At 35.6% G+C, this 20,703-nt stretch overlaps 1 protein-coding gene across 2 annotated transcripts in view; it reads left to right on the forward strand.

Moving 5' to 3' along the window:
• Positions 1 to 20,703, forward strand: part of LOC113493366 (neogenin-like) — a 98,197-nt gene that overhangs the window by 71,583 nt on the left and 5,911 nt on the right. For both annotated transcript variants that reach the window (XM_026871312.1, XM_026871313.1), the window contains exons 2-13: positions 4,447 to 4,609; positions 5,306 to 5,433; positions 15,287 to 15,431; positions 15,701 to 15,766; positions 16,253 to 16,439; positions 16,772 to 16,912; positions 18,423 to 18,587; positions 18,826 to 18,898; positions 19,202 to 19,393; positions 19,550 to 19,635; positions 20,007 to 20,085; positions 20,390 to 20,557. In XM_026871312.1, coding sequence (XP_026727113.1) covers positions 4,447 to 4,609; positions 5,306 to 5,433; positions 15,287 to 15,431; positions 15,701 to 15,766; positions 16,253 to 16,439; positions 16,772 to 16,912; positions 18,423 to 18,587; positions 18,826 to 18,898; positions 19,202 to 19,393; positions 19,550 to 19,635; positions 20,007 to 20,085; positions 20,390 to 20,557 — 1,593 coding nt within the window. The remainder of the gene's footprint in view (positions 1 to 4,446; positions 4,610 to 5,305; positions 5,434 to 15,286; positions 15,432 to 15,700; positions 15,767 to 16,252; positions 16,440 to 16,771; positions 16,913 to 18,422; positions 18,588 to 18,825; positions 18,899 to 19,201; positions 19,394 to 19,549; positions 19,636 to 20,006; positions 20,086 to 20,389; positions 20,558 to 20,703) is intronic.

Genomic DNA, 20,703 nt, shown 5'->3' on the forward strand with positions numbered 1-20,703 from the left:
CAAAAAAATCGTAGTTTATAAAATTAAAACTTAGTCGTAAAAACACAAAGATGGCAACACCCTAAAACAAAATACGGACGTAATCACGTGGACCGCGTGCATACGACAGAGAAGGAAGATAAACACCGTACGTGCGACAGAGACAGCCATACGTAACCTTGACCTGCGCAGTGGGAACTAACAGCGCCATTTTGCGGCGTATTTCGGAAACAAAATATTAATAATAAATAAAGAAATGGAGCCGGAATTTTATCACACAAATTGACAGAATACGTGACGTGATAGCTTTAATAAATTGCTCCAAAAAGGTTTTTGCTTTAGCTGAGTTTAAAATGATAAAGTTTGTGTTATTGTTTGTTTTATATGAATGGACGGGACGACGTGTGAATTAAAACAATGTTGTTCAACTGAATGGATTTTCGCGGGCTAATTGTGTTGGCTGGAATATAATTTATTGTAAATTAACTTTACTAACGTAATAGGAAGTATAAGGTCGATTTAAAGAGCTCTGTTCTTAAAAACTGATTGCTTAGTTAAAGTTAATGCTAGGTAGTATTGAATAATTTCATAAAAAAATAAATGTATATCATCTCCATAATATTCATTAGTCTTGATAAATAAAATTCCTTAAATTATCAGGATTTGTAGGTACAACGAAAGGGAAATGTTCGGTCCCAAAGGAAGTTGTTTTTCGGGGCATGTTTCATAAAATTTGACAGACATCAAGAATTCTGTTTACATGGGTTTGTAAGGGATTTGAGACTAATGTACCTACGTAGAAATGCCTTTGCTTTTACTTATATTATATTATCTTAACGGAATTTCTGAAGCGTAATAGGAAAATTTTAAATGTTGCCAACGAAATAAAATATTATTATTTGTGCATGAAGATATCCTTTCGAATCAACAATTCAGACGAATAATTTCAGTGACCACAAAAATAAAATAGAAACATGTTTTGTATTAACTTCAACAGTATTACTACACGTTTACGACTAAACCACTGCACAAATTTCGACAAAACTTTTCATGAGGATCTCGACAGGTTAAAAAAATCACCAGAAAAACCAAAGAAACCGTCCACAAAAACTTGGTATTAACCAAAGCATAGAACTTCACATCCTTAAATCTAAGAAGAAACATCACAACAAAGTTTTCTCGAACTCTGACGCAAGGTTAATTAGATATATTCAGGCAATTAACGACCATACGCGGATAACAAGGGCAAACTTTATTTACCTATTAAGGGAACTTGTTACAAATAACTGTTCTACTAACTTGCTTAAGATACTGGCTGTGTTTGTGTTTTCATAAGAATAGAAAAGGGATAGGCGAAAACGATGTAGTTGACTTGAAGAAATGCTTTCATCTATTAAACTGAGAGGGTTGCAGTTGAGGTTAATAATGTTTGCTATTGTAAACAACAGATGTCGTTCTACGCAGTGTAATGCGATGTCTTCTATTCTATTTTTTAAACTCTACGTAACTTGGAATTAACACAAATTTGAAGAAAAAAAAAAGACTTTATCTACATCAGGTTTAGGAAGAAAGCTGTCAACTGTACGACATAGGACTTCTCGTAGTTACTCCACCTTCCGTATCCAGGCTTACTGCGTTAACCTTCTAGATCGTAGTTCCAAAAAGGTTGAAACTGAAAGAAACATCCATTTGGGTTATTTACAAAACATCTTTACATTTTATAACCACCTGCGTGTTTTACAAGACTTTTGAAACAAAACTCATTTCATTGTGTAAGCGAGACACCGCTACGTGCAGTGGTTTAAATATATTTTTTTGCCTCTTTTCATTGCTATCGTTAGTTATTTATTTTTATTCCTACTTGCAGTTGAAATAAGTGGAATAGATTTTTAGTACTCTCCTTTTTATTATTTCAAAACAGTCAACGGTTTTCCCTGGGACACACCGAGCTTAAAGGTGGAGGTAATTTTCGTTAGTTATATTGTAGATCCTGGCTCCTGTAACAGGAGCAATGATGGTCATATACGTTTGGCTAGCCCATATAAAAAAAGAAATACTTCAATGAAGTCTTAAAATTGTCTCATGTTTTTCACCAACAATTCACAGTATTCACGTTACACCTTATTAGTAAAACATAGCCTTCGAAGCCTCCATTTCTTAGTACTTAGAACACTCGACCTAGATAGTGTTCATTTAGAGTGCTTCTAAAAACTGGCAACTGACATGTTACCTCGCATTCAGATACCAGGTTATTGAGTTCTCATAACATGGACTGAATAACTTTAAGTTAAGTGTCGACTACATTATGTATGTGAATTAAGGCTGTTGCTAAAATGGAAATCAGAGAATTACAGTTTGTTTTAAGCTATAACTTGATAAAGATGAGTGTTGATGTTTTCAGATTTATGGAAATTGGGAAATGATGGAAAATGTTTCAGTATTTGGTATACCTGTCTTGCTTTTACTACGTATTTCAGTAGGTACCTGAAACGTATCTGTAAAATGAAAAAAATCTTAATATTGACATTGTGACATATGGACGAAAAATCTAATTTAAATTTCCATACAAAGACGAATTAACGACGGTAAACGAGAATTAAAATAGTAATTTATTATTTTGATTCTAAACAACAACAATAATACATCATCTGTATAGCCTGTAGACAAACTGACAGATAGACTTACAAACAGTGATGCTTCAGTAATAAGGTACCGTTGTTACCCTATATCTACGGAACCCCAAAAAGTGCTTACTCACATAATCCATTCAATCCTAACCTCTAACCGACCTAAATAAAGAATGATGCGATCCAAACATTGAATGAAAATAATTTAAGGAACCTTTTTTACTTAATGTAAAGGATAAATGCCCAATTTCCTTGAGGGCAAAACTCATTACAGTAACAGCGAGCGATTTCAAACAAATTTGAAGTTACCCGCGTTACGTTTGCTTTATCTGAATACGTTTTGATTGGAGATTCCCTTTCGTTTTGTAAGTGATGTTTGATGCTTGCTCTCTTGGGGATGTGGAAAAGACATTATCAAATTTCAAGGCAAGAACATTGGTTAAGGTAAGGTAACTCTAAGAGAGAGGAACCATTTGATGGGTCCGAACCAAAAAAATGGGTATATGGGTAATACGTTGAAACTTCAGTTATAGCTTTACGGTATTTGTTATTCTCAGACTGGGTAGAAATACTGAAAGCGCTTCTTCAGAAGTGGACTAAACTGGCAACATTCTATGGAATTATTTTTATAAAAATATTTTATAAGTATAGACTCTTTATGTTGAAGGTTGCCAGCCCACGCGGAGGAGATTATTAAAAATTGACGAATCCATTAGGATTTTCACTTCCTTATAAATGTTACAAGATACTCTAGCGTTATGAGTTTTCTCGTTCCTTTAATTAACATGTATAATTACAACGTTGTAGATTAATTTAATTCTAACATCACCATCTAATTTCCTTTCGTCGCGTGCGGTTTGTGCTTTATAATTTATATGGAATGTGCTTACAAATATTTATTTTCTTATTTACCACAAACTACATATTAATTACGTTGTTTTGTAAGTAAAAGTAAAGGAAATTCGTTAATTAAAAAGTTAGGAATTAATTAAGACGTTTTTAGCTAAATCTTGTTTTGATGTTCAATAGAATTTAATTATTAGGGCTAATTATTTTTCTGGAGTAAAAATAGGCTGGTTATAATAATCACACTGAAGCTTAAGTAAATGTCAAGATTTTTGTAAGATAATATTTTGGCCCGTGACAAGTATTAAATATTTGAGTAGTTGGTAAGTAGGTAATATTTTTTTAATATTAAACTTAACTTAGTTTATTTTATTAAGGTTGTGTTACAAGTGTTTCAAAAATGCTACAATTATTTGATCAATTTAGGCCTATTAATTTAAGTAAGTGAACCAGTATGTTTTTTTTTGTGAATAGGAACTTTTCCTCATAATTACCCCTTTTTTACTTAATTCTATATTATAAAATAAACACTCTAGCTGCCTGCAATTTGGTAAGTCATTTAATCTTTTGTTCTGGCCTGCTGTTACATCGAACCAAGGTATGTGTTACTTTATAAACGCATAAGTGTGAAGCATAAGTTTTTTGATATCTAGATTATAGTTGTAAGTTCATTATAGTTAATAGGGTATTCGTCAGAAATATCTAACTAGTCCGTCAGTTAGAATTGGAGTAGAAAATATTATGTATTTTCGCGTTTGATTAAATTTAAAAGGGGGAAGAGGGGCTAGTAAAGTCACTTGTCGGTTAAAAGTTTACTGATGAGTGACAATCACACGAGATTTCAATTTTCTGAATCATTTTAATATACACTCACTTAACAAGTTATCTTTGTTTGATTTTCAAAATTGGTTTCAGAAAAGTATTTCAGATTCTCAGAAGTTTAGAGGCCTTTAATGTTTTCCAAGATTTCCCTAACCTATTCTTTCTTGTTCAGATGTACCAATAACGTGGTGGTCGTCGCCGCGCGCGTCGCTGGCGTGCGCGGTGCCCGAGGCGGAGCAGGTGGTGGCGCGCCGCCCCCCGCCGCCGCTCGACGCGGACGACAGGCCCAGACCGAAGCCCTACCAGTGGTGGAAGGGAGGAGATGAGCTGAAGAGGTGAGGTTGATGAGGAGGTACTGCGAATAATTCGAGGGGATTTTCTTCTTGGACGAATACGGATATGTTAAATGTAACAGTTAAATTTTATTTTTGCGTGATTCGATAGACATTTTCCGACCTGGTGCTTTTGAAGATTTTTCCTTTTCTGGTTGAAAATAAAAGTCCCCGCCCGCTTTCGGTTGAGCGGAAGAGAGTGCCAGAATTCGCCTGACTAAAACTCTCCCATATTTCTTCCTCTGCCTTTTGTGTGCTGGGTCCACATTAACCCTTACGTATATCAAGCGAGCCTGGCAGGCATCAGTCCTATTGGGCTCCACAGTGCTTGCTGACATGGGGAAAATGGAGACCTGAGATTTCTTCAATAAATATATATTAGGCGGGACATAAAGTTTTTTTTAATCTTTTAATATCTAGGTGTCTCTATCCGCAAGAGATACATCATTGCCCTTTTTAAGTGGTTTCGCTGATCGCTGGGCTGACCGGGTGGCTCAAAATACAAAATTGTAGAAGAATATTCAGGAAGGCATTGCCGAGCAAAGAAGAGTAAGCTGGATAAAAAAGAAGCTTTCATGGGAAAATCTCATTCAATTTCTGAATACACTTGAGTGCACAATAGGCAGTAAAACAATAAATAGTACTTAGGTAATTCTACTTACTTAGGTTATAGACATTTATTCATCCCATTTGTTACAGAGTTTTAAGTAACGGCACCCTCGAGGTGTCGAGGAAGAAGGATGGCAGCAGCGAGGGCGTGTACCAGTGCGCGGTGCGCCACCACGCCGGCCTCGTGCTCGGCTATCCGGTGCACTTGAAGTTTGCAAGTAAGAACTCTACAACCTTCTCTATTCATGAATTCCTATAAGTAAAAAAAAAACATTTTTGAAACCCGCCTACATAAAACAAAGGCACAAAAACAACGATATCATTATCATCAGCCTTAAATAGCCCATTATAGGGCGCGTCTCTTTTTTATACGACTCCTTCAAAGGAGGTTAGTCATTTCGGCACGGGATGTTGTTCTACACGGGAATCGAACGCGCATAGTTGGTTTGGTATGATAACTACAACCTCTCGGGTATCCGATTTATTAGTACCTACAAGTGAGATTTATTCTTTGCACTTGGCGATAAATGATGTAACCATTTTAATAATAAAATGTTGATTTGCCAATAACCCCAAAAAGAACTACTCTGTCTTCATACTCGTAAAAGCTATTATTTAACATAAATCATAAATAAACATGACGTGTCCCACTTTCCTTAAGTTTTTCTAACAGTCTTTCCCTATAAACGAACATTTTCTGGGCACTCGCACGAGTAGACAATTTTGTTATTTCTACGAATCGTAACGTTCTTATAATCGATGTCGACAATGATAATACGGCGACATCTCGTAAAAGACATGAGCAATCTGATTGTTGTATTTTTCGTCAAACTCGGTGTAGAGAAAAATAACGTAATGAATAGCGAATATTAAGTTCAATTAATCTGTTCACGCTGAATACTGACAATGTCCAAAGGATTAAATCCAAATTTTCCTAATTATTAAATTGCGACTCTTAAAAGTAATTAAGTTATATTTATCGTATTATTTAGAAAAGTAAATCCTCTTATCAGTCATAGCAAGCCAGTGATGAAACAAATCGAAAAACGAAAAACCGGCATAGTTGACTCATAAACTTATCTTGCCGCAACAGTAACAGTAAAAAATACTTTCCCCTCATATAAAAGAAAATTATTCGAAATCCAACATCACTCAATCCAAAGTTACAATTGAAAGTCACTTTATATACTCTATGAAATAAGGCATTCAAATTCAGAAATCTAGAATCCTAGACTTTAAATCAATTAGAACAGAGCCATCTAGCGGCGTACCATAATCACTAAGAGAAAGATCTGCCGTTGTGAAAGTGACAGGCTGCTATACGGACTGTAGCGCTATCTTGCTTCAACAATTGACACAGTTTTCCTAAAAAGAGGTGGTATATAGCCACAGAGATATCTACTTTGATGAAATTACTCAAATTCACAACTAGAAATTGTAACTTAGATTGGAATAATACATAACTATTGTTTGTAGGGTAATAACACAAATCTAAATACTAAATTAAGGGTTATGTAAATCTGTTCGGGTTCGGATATATATCGTTATTAGATCTGACGAATACTCGCTAAATTAAAGGCAAATAAAAGCTTTTGAAAAACAATAGCGAAGTTTCGCACTAGCAAATAATGGGTAGACAATAATGAGGATAAGGGATTTCATCCAAATCCATAGGTTTTTAAAGAGTTTAAAGCAATCAGCATTAGCGTAGCCTGTGACTATATTATCAGACTCTTTGGCGAGTCATTACAAGCCTCGGTCAGAGTAATGGTAAGAAACATGTAAGAAATGCTCAACAAGGGCATCCCAAGGTTTGTACGTTACTAACAAAGAGGAAAGCAAAATAAGGCTGGATCAAATTTTCATTATAATTATATTACATTTGTTATTTTAATTAGTAGTTTGGCCAGAAAATCCGCATTTGCGGACACAATGTTTCTGATTTGCGGCTCACTGTTTACTACAGAGATCAGTAAAAAAATACAAAAACAATAATTAGGTAATAAATGGTAATTAAACTGTTAAGTAGTAAATTAAAAAGTAATTTGTCAATTTTTGATAAAAAAAGCTCACAGGAACGTTATTCAATTTCAAACAAGATCATTTTGATTATAACGGTTTCTTAAGATTGGGATTAAGAATGATTTAGCAATTAACATTTACTTAATGATATTGAAATCTTCCTGTTTTATTAGTACCTAAGGTAATATAAATCTCGTTCCTTTTCTTAAGAAAGCCCTTTTGCCCCTCATTGGGTCATTTATTTCCCTTATTTTTGTTGCTCATGATTTATGATTGTGATATTATTAATCACGGAAATTGTTTTTCTTGGTTACGAGGTTTGAATTAAACAGCTGAAAATAGATGAAACTCATTATTTATTTTAAACGACAATATTACTAAAATGTTGTGCTCTATCACAGCGATACTTATTATGAATTTTTGGACACTCCGACCGATTTCGACGAAATTTGCTGTGAAGTTATCTGACACCTTGAATTTTCACTGAGGAGCATATTTTACAGCTATAACCGGCATCCAGGTCACAACAAACCTATCGATCAAACTTTAATACACCAAAACTCCGGCGTCAAGTTTGTGAATTATATTTGCTAAGGAATTACAGTTTCGTAGTGCAGGTGTCGGTTGCCATCCATCCAAAATAATGTCCTCTGGGGGTCCAGAACGACAGCTAGCCTGACCATCTGTATTACAAGTTACCACATCACACTATCAAGTTCTAAGCTTATAATTCAACTGAAAACCAAGTTATGGACAATGTTTGGCCATCTGTCTCTATGTAGCGATGTTCGCTGCAAATTAAACAATTTCCTTCGCCGTTTTAGTTATAAACAATGTCTCGGTGTTAGTGGCTTTTAGTTAGTTCGTGTTGCGGACTGCCGATGTATATAATTTCGACAAAGCGTCTAAGTTTGATGAAAATTTAGTAAGGATATCTGTTGAGGTAGCCTTGATATATTAAATGTTTATTTATACAAATAGGTCAAGTTATAAGCAAGGCTTGTAGCTTGTAGTTTGGGTAAAATATTTTTTTTTGTATTTCATTCATAATAGTTATAATGAAGCTTGAAGAATAAGAGGAGATCTAATTGAATTTATATATTTATTTAACCTCCATTATTAAGTGCTGTGCTAAATAATGTCTAGTCGGTAATGACAAAGTAGTAGTCAAAAAATGTATAACAAAATACAGTATGCTGAAAGATACAGTTGGGTCTGCTCGCTTTCTAGCACAACGGGCTTTGCTCAGCTGAAATAGTACCATCAAACCTAGCTCAGATGGAGTTCCGGTCCAGTGTCATCAACGTCGTTGGTTTTTGAACATGCATAGTTTGAATTTGAGCCACAGCACGAATTGGCGCTAGTGTCCAAAGTACCAACCAACTTAATTCAAATGAAACAGTACTTGAATCCGTTGACAAGCCTACTGACTGCCGACCCTATAAACTTTAAGAAAAGGCTATACAGACGAAGAATGGACACTTCAAGAACAAAAGTCGACACTTTCCTTCCATCGAAACTAAAACATTCCATCAGATTGCTTAGAGAATATAACTTAAACAATTGTTTCCGTCAAAACCTTCCTGAAGGCTTAAGCCTTGTAAATAAAGTCAAACGATGCCATCAGTCAATCTAGAACACCTTTGATCAAAGTTACATTCAATTTTAATTTATTAAAATGGAAACATCCGGGTGGCTATCTGACGTTTTTCTGTTGTTCGTTTGACTTCATTCAGGATTCAATAATGTACACAGAAAAATAATGGTCATTGCTTGATGATTTTAGGATAAGATACTACTGCCATACAACTTCCTCGATAATCAAACCTCGTAAGGGATTCTGATAGGAAGGTATTCTACTATTACCGAGTTAGTCTAAAAGTGCTGATATGAAGGAAAAATAGAATAGTTTGGGACAAATACCATGTTCTTCTGCAGAGAAGAATAATTTTAGTAGTATTATACTAGTTTAACAAAAACTGTACGATAAATGAGTTAATTACAGTACGGAGCGACCGCCTCAAATCGCTATCAGTATGTTTACAAAATTAATTGTTCAAAGTTTTACAGACACCTTTGAAATTTTAGTTTTAGGTCTTTCTTTGTGTCTTACCCTCTTTTTATTCAGGATTTTCATCTCACCGTAACAAGTTCTGAAAAACTTACTTTCATGACGTGAACAGATTTCCTGAATAATAAAGATTCAGTTGTGAGTTTTTACTAATATTACGTAAATGTAAAGTTTAGTTTGTGACGTTGTAGGGGTCATCTCAGGATTTACTAAACCGATTTTAAAAATTCTTTTACCAATAGAAAGCCTAGTCATTTATGCGAGTAGTAGAACATATTAATCCGAAAAAATACTCCTTAACGAAGTATATTCGCAGTATATGTGAGCTAGTAAAATGCAAAGCTTTATATCTATCTATGATAACCTTATATTGGAAGACAGGCAAAAACAAATATATTAAAAAAAAATCGTCCAATATTATGCGATGGTTTATTTAACTTATATCCTACTACTATTACAGGCGAAAGTTTGTAAGTTTTGACCTAAATTTTGACCTAAGGGTTATCAAAATTTTGTTTACTTTAATAAATTTTAATTTTATATGATATGGTCATTGACCCCGGACAAATTACTATGAAATGAAATCATTTATTCTGTAAGTGGGATATATGGGATATAAGGATGAACGCTGGGGTCGACTAGCTTTAGGCCTGCTTTAAATAAAAACGATTCTCATTGCAAGAGCAAGACAACGCTACACAAAGTATAATTCCGTCTCGCTCTGTATCGAATACAATGCAATAATGTTCATACATATTGTAAGTAAATAGAGGCCAAGACTTCCAATTATCTGAGACATCTCCAAATTAGTCGGCCATCTTAGAATAACTAAGTAAACATAACTGGAATTAAAGTTTCGCTAGCTCCAGTTTCACTATTACGAGTATTTTCTCCAATTCTCTCTGTAAAAACACTAGGTCTTATTATTTCTTGCCTATTTCTTTATCCTGTACAAGACTACACGTGGAACTAACATCGTACCCTAGAAGTTGGTTGCTCTAATAATATTTTGCCATGAATAATTTATTGGACAATCAAGAAACAGCCCGGATCTCCTAAACTTTGATAAATATAGAGAATGAGATTGTTATGTTATAATTAATGTTTACAGAGAAAACTCGCGTTTTCGGAAGACAAATAAAATTATTCAAGCGCGTCACTAAGGGTTCCGTATAGGGTAAAGGAAGGAAAATCGGTTGGGTGACAAATAGATTTGTGGGTCAATTGTTTTTTGTGCCTCTAACAAAATTATGACTGTTAACGTTACTTACCTTTGATCTTAATTTATAGTATACTAGCTGACCCAGCTAACGTTGTTTTGCCGAATATTTATCTTTTCTAGTAGTATGTATTTTTAAAAATAAAAGCAAACAATTTCGTCCCAAAAAAATATATTTTTTTAGTGTCAGCAACCCTTATCACTTAGGGGTATGAAAAATAGATGTTGTTCTATTCTCAGATTCACCCAATATGTATACAAAATTTCATAAAAATCGGTCGAACCGTTTCGGAGGAGTACGGTAACTAACATCGTTCAGGGTTCTTGAGGTACAGCCAGGTCATATGGACACACAGACAGCGGAGCTTCACCAACACGGTTCCTTTTGTTACGGTTTTTAACCATTTGGTACGGAATGCTGACAATACTTTTATATATTAAAATAGAGGTAAACATCTGTTTCATGAACTTAAGTCTATCACAAGAATTCCCAAAATATTTACGTTGTTTCTAGGGTTTATGTATTTTATTAGTATAAATTTTTCCCCAATAACTTTTGAATGCTTAAAAGCTTTCATATATCTAACATTATTGAAGTATTCATTATCTTGAATCACTCAGACTATATTTAGCACCTCCAGTGCTTACTCTATACAATTAACGAAATGTCCTACGACTTGTCTTATGGAAAATTAATGTATCTTTAGGCTACACTGAGCCGTCATCATTGCTTTTTCAATTTTAATAAAAGATACATTCACAATTGTTTCATTTCTCCGAGAGCACGCGTCACCCACTCGTTTTGTACCGGCAAAGTAGACTTTCATGAATTCGATTTTAAAACTGACCTGTTAGTTGGTTCGATTCTCACCCAGGACCAATGTTTGTGTGATGAGCACTAGTATATTATCTTTATTATGTAATGTATCTAATTTAAAAATACATAAGTATGTTTATCAATTTTATTGTCTGGTACTCATAAAATAAGCTTTACTTAGTTTGAGACTAGATGGCGCTGGGTGAAAGCTGTGGAATAAAAAAAAAGTACTAGAATGCTTCTGTGATTTCCACTGTGTAAGATGCTCGACCGATACACGAGGATCGCTTCGCTTTACATTTATCAAGCGTGGGTGCAGACATGGGACCTTCAGCAAATATAATATTATTCTCCCAAAGGTGACTTTTATTCGTGTCTAATAAAATATAGCTTTTCTGTAAATTTGTTGGAAAATCGAGGCGTGCGGATCCTAGTAATCTATTTATTCTCTTGGTAGAAATGCCTTCTGCAAAGGTTAACAAAATGGAAGATCGTTTAGAGATTAGGTTACGGAAAGACGATGGGGGTGTTCTGTGTTGGGTGGGGGTTGCAAACACGGAATTAAATTAAATGGAGCTTCAAAATACACGGCTTTCGGGAAAGTCGCTTTCTCAAATCATACATATGTTATAACGGTTTTGTAGGAGACAGTTTAAAAATTAAAACTCGGAGAATGGAATAAAGTAATTGTAAAAACAATCGTATTTTTCACCAGAAATTTCTATAAAAAACCTTGCTATTTCGACTCGGTTTTACCGATCGGTACGAATAGGCGAATATTACAGAAAAAGGAGAACATTTTTGCAACGAATATTGTTTACCCATCAAACTGATTATTTTAACCATTTATTGTTTTAGTAGCAACACCTTCATCTTTGAAAATGTGAACTGTCTGTGATAGCGTTCCGTTATTATTCTTTGGGTTTAAACCCTTAAAAATAGAATGAAGCGAAAACGGAGTATCACAATTTAAACCTAATTACCTCTCACTACACTTGGAAAATATTATTTCCAAAACATCTTTTTCCATTTTGGTAGAATTCAGGCCTTTTCAAGATAAGTTAATAACAAAATAAAATAAAAAAATAAAATAAAATAAGTTTCTTCCTACTCTTCGTATCATAGAACATGACACTTACGTTTCCTCGGCAATCAATCAACCGGACGGACGTATCGGAACCGGCTGCGACGGGGAGCCCTGATGATTTACTGTTCTGCATCAATGTTGATCAATTTCATGTGTAGCTACTACTACATATTATGTATGTAGTGTGTGTGAATTAGGAGATCATATCTGTAGACTGTAGATGATAGAAATAATTGTAAAATGAAACGGAATAAGGAGTGAAACCAATTACCTATGTATTGCCTATGTATTGAAGATACATGGTTAAAGGTTTCTGTAGTTGAAAAAATAATTGACAAACATTTCTGAAAAATAATGTATTTATGTATCTGGTTTTTTTATTGCATATACGAATTTGGATGTATGGTTTCGTGTGAATATTTATATAACTTCTTAATTTTAAAACGGGAGTCGTTTTAATGATCAAAGATCAAGGATTTTCATCAATAATCGCGGAATTTCACATGCACTAGACTTGTATTCGTCCATCACACGAATGTCGTAGTTTTTGCGTGGTCACAAGTCTTTTTAAATTAATATGCCCGTTTATTTACGTACACAAGAACTCTTTATTATATATTTTTTATTGTAAGTACTAATATTTAAAAGAAACTACAACTAAAATTTTCGACATTACAACGTTTTTCAAACAGATAACATCCTATTAAGGTTACTACACACAATCTAAATGCCATACTACGCGATAAAAGACAAAACGTCACGTATCTTAATCGCATAATTTCCTCCACGCATCTCATAAATGAAGTCTGCTCGTAAACAGCTTAGCAATTTCATATCCTGCGTGTGAAACCGCGTTACTTTTCAGTGTCATTGGAGTTGTAACAAAATGGAATGGTATGGGGTCACATCAATGTTTATGGGATGGCGTGGTGCTCACGCCTCACAATGTTACAAGTATTATGGCTGGTGGGGTTGGGATGGGGTTTTTTGTACTCTTTATATGTTCTGTGCGCCTGGTATAATATTCTTGTTTTTAAGGAAAAATCTTGGTTAAGTTTCGGTAATATTTTTTTAGTTTTTTTACCATAGAACCTTTTTATTTCCAAAAATATAACAAATGATTTAAAATGAAATATTTATTATTTGGTTTATAAAAGCTATGCTGACTACGAACGAGAGAAAATTATAACTGAAATGCCAACATAACTAAATAATTGTGTACTTAAAAAAATACATTCTCTATTTTTGCGTGCAATGTCGGCACTATAGAATTTAATATCATCATAAACAAACGTGGCTGACGACACAGCTGAGCCTTCCAGAGGCAACTAGCGTGATGATAGGTTCCTTCAATATTGTATCCTAACACGCACGCTTTAAGCTAATTAATGCGCTTGTTTTTTTACTACTTTTTTAGGGTTTTGCACTTAAAGGGTAAGAATCGAACCTTAATAATAACTCTCTGCTGTTCTCATGTCTGTCCGTCCGTTTGCCACTAGGCTGTATCTCTTGAACCGCGATAGATGAACGTAATTGAAATGTATGTGCCGATGTAATAATGTTGCCCCTATAACAACAAATAATAATAAAAATAATTCGGAATTAAGCAAATCGAGTTGGCACGGTCATACATTTTATTCCATTCTTTTACATATTATTTACTTTAATTTTCCCCTATTTGCACGAAACCCTCAGTGTCGTGAGTCCGACTTGCACTTGACCAGTTTTTAGTTATCTACATTCTATTATTATATTATAATTTATTTTTGACGTTAATGTTTTCTTTAGATTTGGTGGATAAACTCTTTATGCGTGCTCTTTATTGTGTAACTACTAATATTAACTTTGTTCATCAAGCAGCTTTACAATTACAAGACAAAAACCAGGAATCAATTATGTATGTGACTATTTTAATATGCCTTGTGAGTTCTTTTGCTGAAGGCATCACGCTTGCTCACTTATGGTTTATCGGCGCCAGATCATTTTTTGGTAATTCATGGTATCCCATGAAATTTTCCTCTACTTTCTAACTTTGACTGCATGCGTATAGCCGAATGGTTGTCACGTCAGCCCACTATGCGCGACGTGTCATTGGTTCGCACTCCGCGTAGGACAAGCATTTTGTGAACCACGAATGCTTGTTCTGAGTCTGGGTGTCTTTGTGCATGTGACTTGAATGTTTGTGGAACCCCCCGCGACACAAGGGTTAAATTGCTTAAAGCGGGAGTCGTTTCCCAATACCAAATACATAACGTTACAATTCTACAATGAAATTGCAAATCGTGAAATCTTCGACCATTTTCCTCCAACAATACCTTATAAAAATCGTTTCACCTCACGGAAGGTCATTCCCAACCTTTTTGATCGCAACTGGGATCGAACCCGTCAGGCCCACATCAAGTGTTATAAAGGAACTTATAATACACACAGAGAATCAATCATCGGCCTTTATCTTCCTTTGTGGACAATCAAACAGTGCCTTGAGGCTTTCTCTTTGAGGGTCAGAGGTGGATCGTAAAATAAATATTTTGTTTTAGTATTGTTTGTCAAATGACGTAGTTAATTTAAAGTGGGTTGAAGGAGAGGAAGTAAGATAGAACAATAGGGAAAATAAATTTAGTAAGGATTGAGTGTTTGCTTGATTTTTTACGATTTTTTTGGTAACTTCGATTCTCACTCATAGCTTTAGGACAAATCAACGTCAAACTGCAGATGAAAAACAAATATTATAAACTTTTTATTCCAACGATTCCTTTTCAAAGAACATAGACCCGTATTCTGTATGATAAAACATATTATAGGATATATTTTTTTGTACGTAACTTTTTATTTAATTCTCTTTTCTTTGTTACCAGCATTAGATAAGCAGTTCTCGGTGCATCCCGAGAATGCGACGGCGCGGCGCGGCCAGCCGTTCGTCCTGAATTGTCGCATCAATTCGGGGCCAGCCGCCGTCATCTCTTGGCAGAGAAATGGCAAACCCTTGCCTGAGAATAGCAGGTAGGCAACAAGAGAACGAACAGTGGCTATGTCCTGTGCTTTAAAGCGTTATTATGAGATAGATTCTGGAGCGTTACTTAAATTACTATTTACAAGCCTTTCCAGGAAATCTTTTGGTTTAAATATTGGTAACGTAATCTAAATCGTTTCTTAATTCGACGGATGTGCACTTATTTTCGAGTTTTAGTTTTTTCTTGTCCCATATACATATGCATATCCCATTTTTCTTGAAATATTTGTTCACCTTAATAAATATTTCTTTGTTCCAGGTATTATTCGCTGAAGAATCAACTACTTATCACGGACGTGACACGTGAAGATGCAGGACTTTACAGGTACGTCAAAACAACCTCCTGAACTTAATGTATAAGAAAACAGATTTGAGCAAGCCGCTGTTAAATATTCTTACAAAGGCTCGACTTTATTACAATGTTATCCATCTTTAATGTCAGTTCTGAACAAGTGTGTTAAGGTTCCAATCTGTTTTGGGAATTTTCTCCCTCAAAATTCATGTAATACGTCATACCACATCGAAATTGAATTTTTAATGTGAACTTGCTTATAACACCGAATAAGAATTGTGTTTAGGGTATTCTCGAAAACCTAAAACAAATTTCTTCTTCTTCTCATTGATAAAGTCAACTCATAGACAGTCGTGACCCTTACTTCTTCCTGCTATATTTACCACACTTACCCTCATCTTATCCTCCCAGTCTTTGGCTAACAGAAGTTATCTAGTTCATCCCGAGATCTCCTAAAACATGATTGCTTTTTGCTGAAGAATACTGTTCACATAAAAACCCTTTCTCTTTTTTTTCCAGATGCAAAGCAACAAATACTCACGCGAATAGGACGCGTGTCAGCCACGAAGGCAGGCTGGTGGTGGAGGAGAACTCCTCGGAGCTGGAGGCTGGTTTCTTGCCGGTGCAGCAGGATGAGGCGCTGGCGGTGCCCAAGGGAGGCACTTTGGTGCTACCCTGCCCCGTCACCGGAGTGCCTAGACCTAGGGTAGGTGTTTTAATCCTAGTAATATTAATAAATAGATTCATTACCAAGGGATTTGGGTTTCTAAAGAGTCTGCTCTCTTTGAACATATTCAGCCGAAGTGTTTTGGTAGTGGTGATTGGTTATTGTTGCTAGTCTTGGTTTATAGGAGCGCAAACATCGGCATTGCATGTTAAATTTAGTTTATTACGTATGAAATATGTGGTACTACTGTACCAACACTCCTGAATACTATAAGCGTTAGGCCTATAGCCACGATCAATTCTAAAATAAAGGAGCATAAATTTGGATAGTAAAGTAAGTTTCTTAATTTATAAAAATATGTTTTTCTCCAGTTAATATGGAAGTTCACTCAACCTGGGCAGAGAACCAGTGAGTTGGAACACGTAGACGAAGTACTGACTCTACGCTGGGCAGACCTGGACCAAGAGGGAGTCTACGAATGCGCTGTCGAGGGGAACAGCGACCTGGCTAAGGTAAGTGAAGCTATAGGAGAAAAAAATACATAGTCAAAAGTCAGTTTTCACAAATAGGGTGCAAATAGAGTTTGTTACATCTTTATTTAAACTCTGATTTTTTAACGAAATCGGCTTGTTTACGATGGAGGCTAGTAATCCTTCATCCCTCAAATAGTTTGTCGAGCACCTGCCGGTCCCAAGGGCGCTTTGATTGTTTGTTTCTTGAGTAAATATTTGCCGTTATGACCAGAGAGTTTGACAAATATATCCGAAGGTTGGTCTTCTATAGACCCCTGGGTCACGGATACAATCAAAACATATAATATTTTTGATTAAAATTCTTATAACGGCTTTCTAAAATAATTCATTTTAAGTGTTGGTTGCTATGCAGATCTATTTGTGATACCTTGTTTATTGTTGTATCCATATCAATTGTAGGCATGTTAAAAGTGGGGTAGCAGGATTGTCTGAAAGGGTTACTGTGGCCCCGATACACGAAAGGCAAAGAGAGGAACATGGGTGGGTTTTAGTCAGTAGGAGTCTGACACTCCCTTCTGTTCACCCCAAAGCGGAAGTAGAAATTTTATGGTTTCCCATCTGAAAAATGCATGCTAAAAGTCTTAGTTTAATTCTGGATAGTCTTGCCTGTGTTGTGTGGTTGAGGAACCGTCACCGAATGGGTTATCCACGTAATTACACATCTAAATTGTGTTATTTACTTCATTCCTCAAAATTCAGCACTTAAAGTAGCTGAAATAAATGTAGGCGTTTATCAAAGAGTGGCTCTATCTAATTTAGGCAAAACAAAGCCTCAACACACATTTAATTAAAATATAAGTAAGTTAACAATGTAATTACTTCTAGCTTTATATGAAATCGTTATTTAAACGTGTGTGTTTGTTTACTCAATTCTGGGAACACTCTCATTTCGTATAAACTCATTAATTACGTTTGGAAATTCTCTTTTCCTCGAAAATATTGGATTAGTCGGCATTTTGTGAGTGACTTTTTTACTGTGGATATTTAGCAAAAGTTTCTTAAATCCTGGTAACTCTGGATAAAAGTCCTAATCTTCATTTTACTAGAAGTCTAAAGACCTATTTCTGGCGAAGTATTTTTCGCCACGAAATCGGCAAATGTCAAAACGTTAATAAAAGGAATCTATTCCTTATAATTGTTTCTATATGCGTGGATATCAGAAAAACTAGTGACTGAAATTATTATTGGATGGATTTCTGGTAAAATTATTTCCACCTTAAATTCTGTCAAAGAGGTAGCTAACTTACCAGTTTACAGGATTGGTAGGATTTTTTTGTGTTTTGCAGCTAAGGGTAAAAAGTTAACCCTGTTAATAAGTCACTATTATTTTGTTCGTCACTGATAGTCTGTTCGTCCTTCTGCAAATTTTACCTCATCTATCCCTGAAAACTAGACAGTTGAAAATAAATTACCAATTCTATTTGCTAATTTATTTAGAGTAGCGTGTCGACTGGATCTTTATACATTGATCATTCTTCTCTTGCCACAGACCTTCAACGTGACGATAACAGAGCCTGTCATCATCACAGTTCCTCCTACATCAAAGCAGACCTTCAGAGCCAGTACCGTCAGGTTCAACTGCACCGCCGTCGGCAGGCCGCCGCCCACCATCACCTGGTACAAGGATGGCCAGAAACTGGGATTGACTGGACGGGTAAGGATTTTTTTTATAGCCAACTTATATTATCCCGTGGCTTTACTCGCGTGTAAGTCGGTTACAGCTGAGTTTTGGATTGGATATTGTCGTGACCGTCCTCGACGGTAATACAGTGCCCAGGGCTCTTTTTTGTATTTAAAACGCTCTTTAGATTTGGAGATATTAGAACTTGGTAAGAATTACCTCCAAAATAAGTGTGTAAAGTTCCATGATTGAAATAAGTTCCATCTTTCAGATCGTAGTATTACCATCAGCAGATGGGAAGCGTATGGAACTTCTCATCAGGAGCGTGACGTCGGAAGATGAAGGTGAGGTTTTATTTCTTATCTTAGTTGATTTGAACTTAAACTTTGGAATGATATACTCGTATATATTTTAGAACCTATAAATTCTTTATAGAATGGAAATAAACTTTGAAATAACCTTCGACAATGTAGCAATAATACACATATTCGGGTTGTGGTCGTGGGATTGATTCCCACCCAACAAAATGTTCGTGTGATAAACATGATTATTTATTTTTTGTATAGGTCTCATTTGACATTTATCAGTAACTTACCCTTGTTGTTCGATTTTGCAACCGCTTCAATTATCCTACTTCATTTTGTCAGGTATATACCAGTGCTTCGCGCAGAGCGGGTCGTCCGTGGTGTCGTCGTGGGCGTCGCTGGAGGTGGGCGGCGCGGGCGCGGCGGCCCCGCGCGGCGTGCGCTGCGGCCCGGCTGGCGCCACCGCCGTCAACGTGCGCTGGCCCAAGCTCAACGCGGATGTCTTCGCGTACACTGTGCAGATTACTATGCCAGGTATTTCTTTATTTTAATCTGCGATTATGCTGTCCTACTTTTAAAAACTAAAATTTAAACTGTTACTTTCCAAAGTGGATCTTACTCAAATAGAAGTTCCATAAGTAATATATTTAATGAAACATCCTATTTTAAATTATTTTATTTCTCCTTCAGATGGAAACTCGTTACCGGGGCAACCTGTGATTGGCGTCGAGGATGAAATAGAAGTGGCTGAAGCACTCACACCCTACAGGTTCCAGGTAAATATTTAACCTTATCTGGGGGCACGATAATGCCCCCGCCAAGACGAGTCATTATACTTTCAATAAATACATAGAGATACTATAATAAAAAATAAATATAATGAAAATAATTAAATGTAATATTAAGAGAGATATCGAGCTAATCTACAGTTAAATCTGAACCTTGAAGTCTAAACCATAAAATTGTAATTTCCATATACCTGAAGTTCGGTTAAACAAGTATAATATGGGCATCATAAGTATACCATGCACGACACTTCATCATCTTCTATAAGAAAATTTATAAAACCAGAGAAGAAGGACAGCAAGGAAGAAACAAGAGAGAAAAGAATATTATTTGTATCATTCATTGTACTTTTTGTTCGCAGGTCCGTGCTTACATCAAGTCTTCAACAAAGAATATTGCAAGCGATATGTCAGAGAGCGTTACTTGCCAAGGACAGGGAGGTAAGCAGACATCATTTATTTATTTATTTATCAGATAGCATAAAATAAACGTTTAATATAAAAAATAACTTGCGTCTTCACTACAGGCATATAATCAATTACAGTATTGTGATTCTTTAGTGTAAAAATAATAGAATTCTTCTATTAATTTGAAGTCCTATACACACAGATTCAAACCATTGCAATTTTTTAATTTCTTCAAAATTAAACCATTACTACTAAGGAATAAAGTTCAATATCGTCGTTAATAATATCAACAACGTTAAATAGTAACCAAATATTACATTGCCATCTCTCTTCGCAGTTCCAATAAAACTGATGCATGTGGGAGACGATGTCATGGTGATCTGGAAGCAGTTCGCTGACCAGAACCCTGGCGTGCTGCAGTGGATCCTGCAGTACAAGGCCGAGAATAACACTGAGGAGCACAATGTCACTCTAGATGGAAGTGTCTACAATTATACTATTGAAGGTATTTGCAAATTGAATTATGATTTAATGAGTCAATATATCGTGGTCCACTGGTTAACACAAGCATCCCACAAGTTGCGTAACACCTGGTCCAATGGAGGATTTTGGATGTGGGAGATGGGCACTCAACGCAGTGTATTGCACTAT

The sequence above is a fragment of the Trichoplusia ni genome, chromosome 4 (assembly GCF_003590095.1).
Source record: "Trichoplusia ni isolate ovarian cell line Hi5 chromosome 4, tn1, whole genome shotgun sequence".
Taxonomy (NCBI): domain Eukaryota; kingdom Metazoa; phylum Arthropoda; class Insecta; order Lepidoptera; family Noctuidae; genus Trichoplusia; species Trichoplusia ni.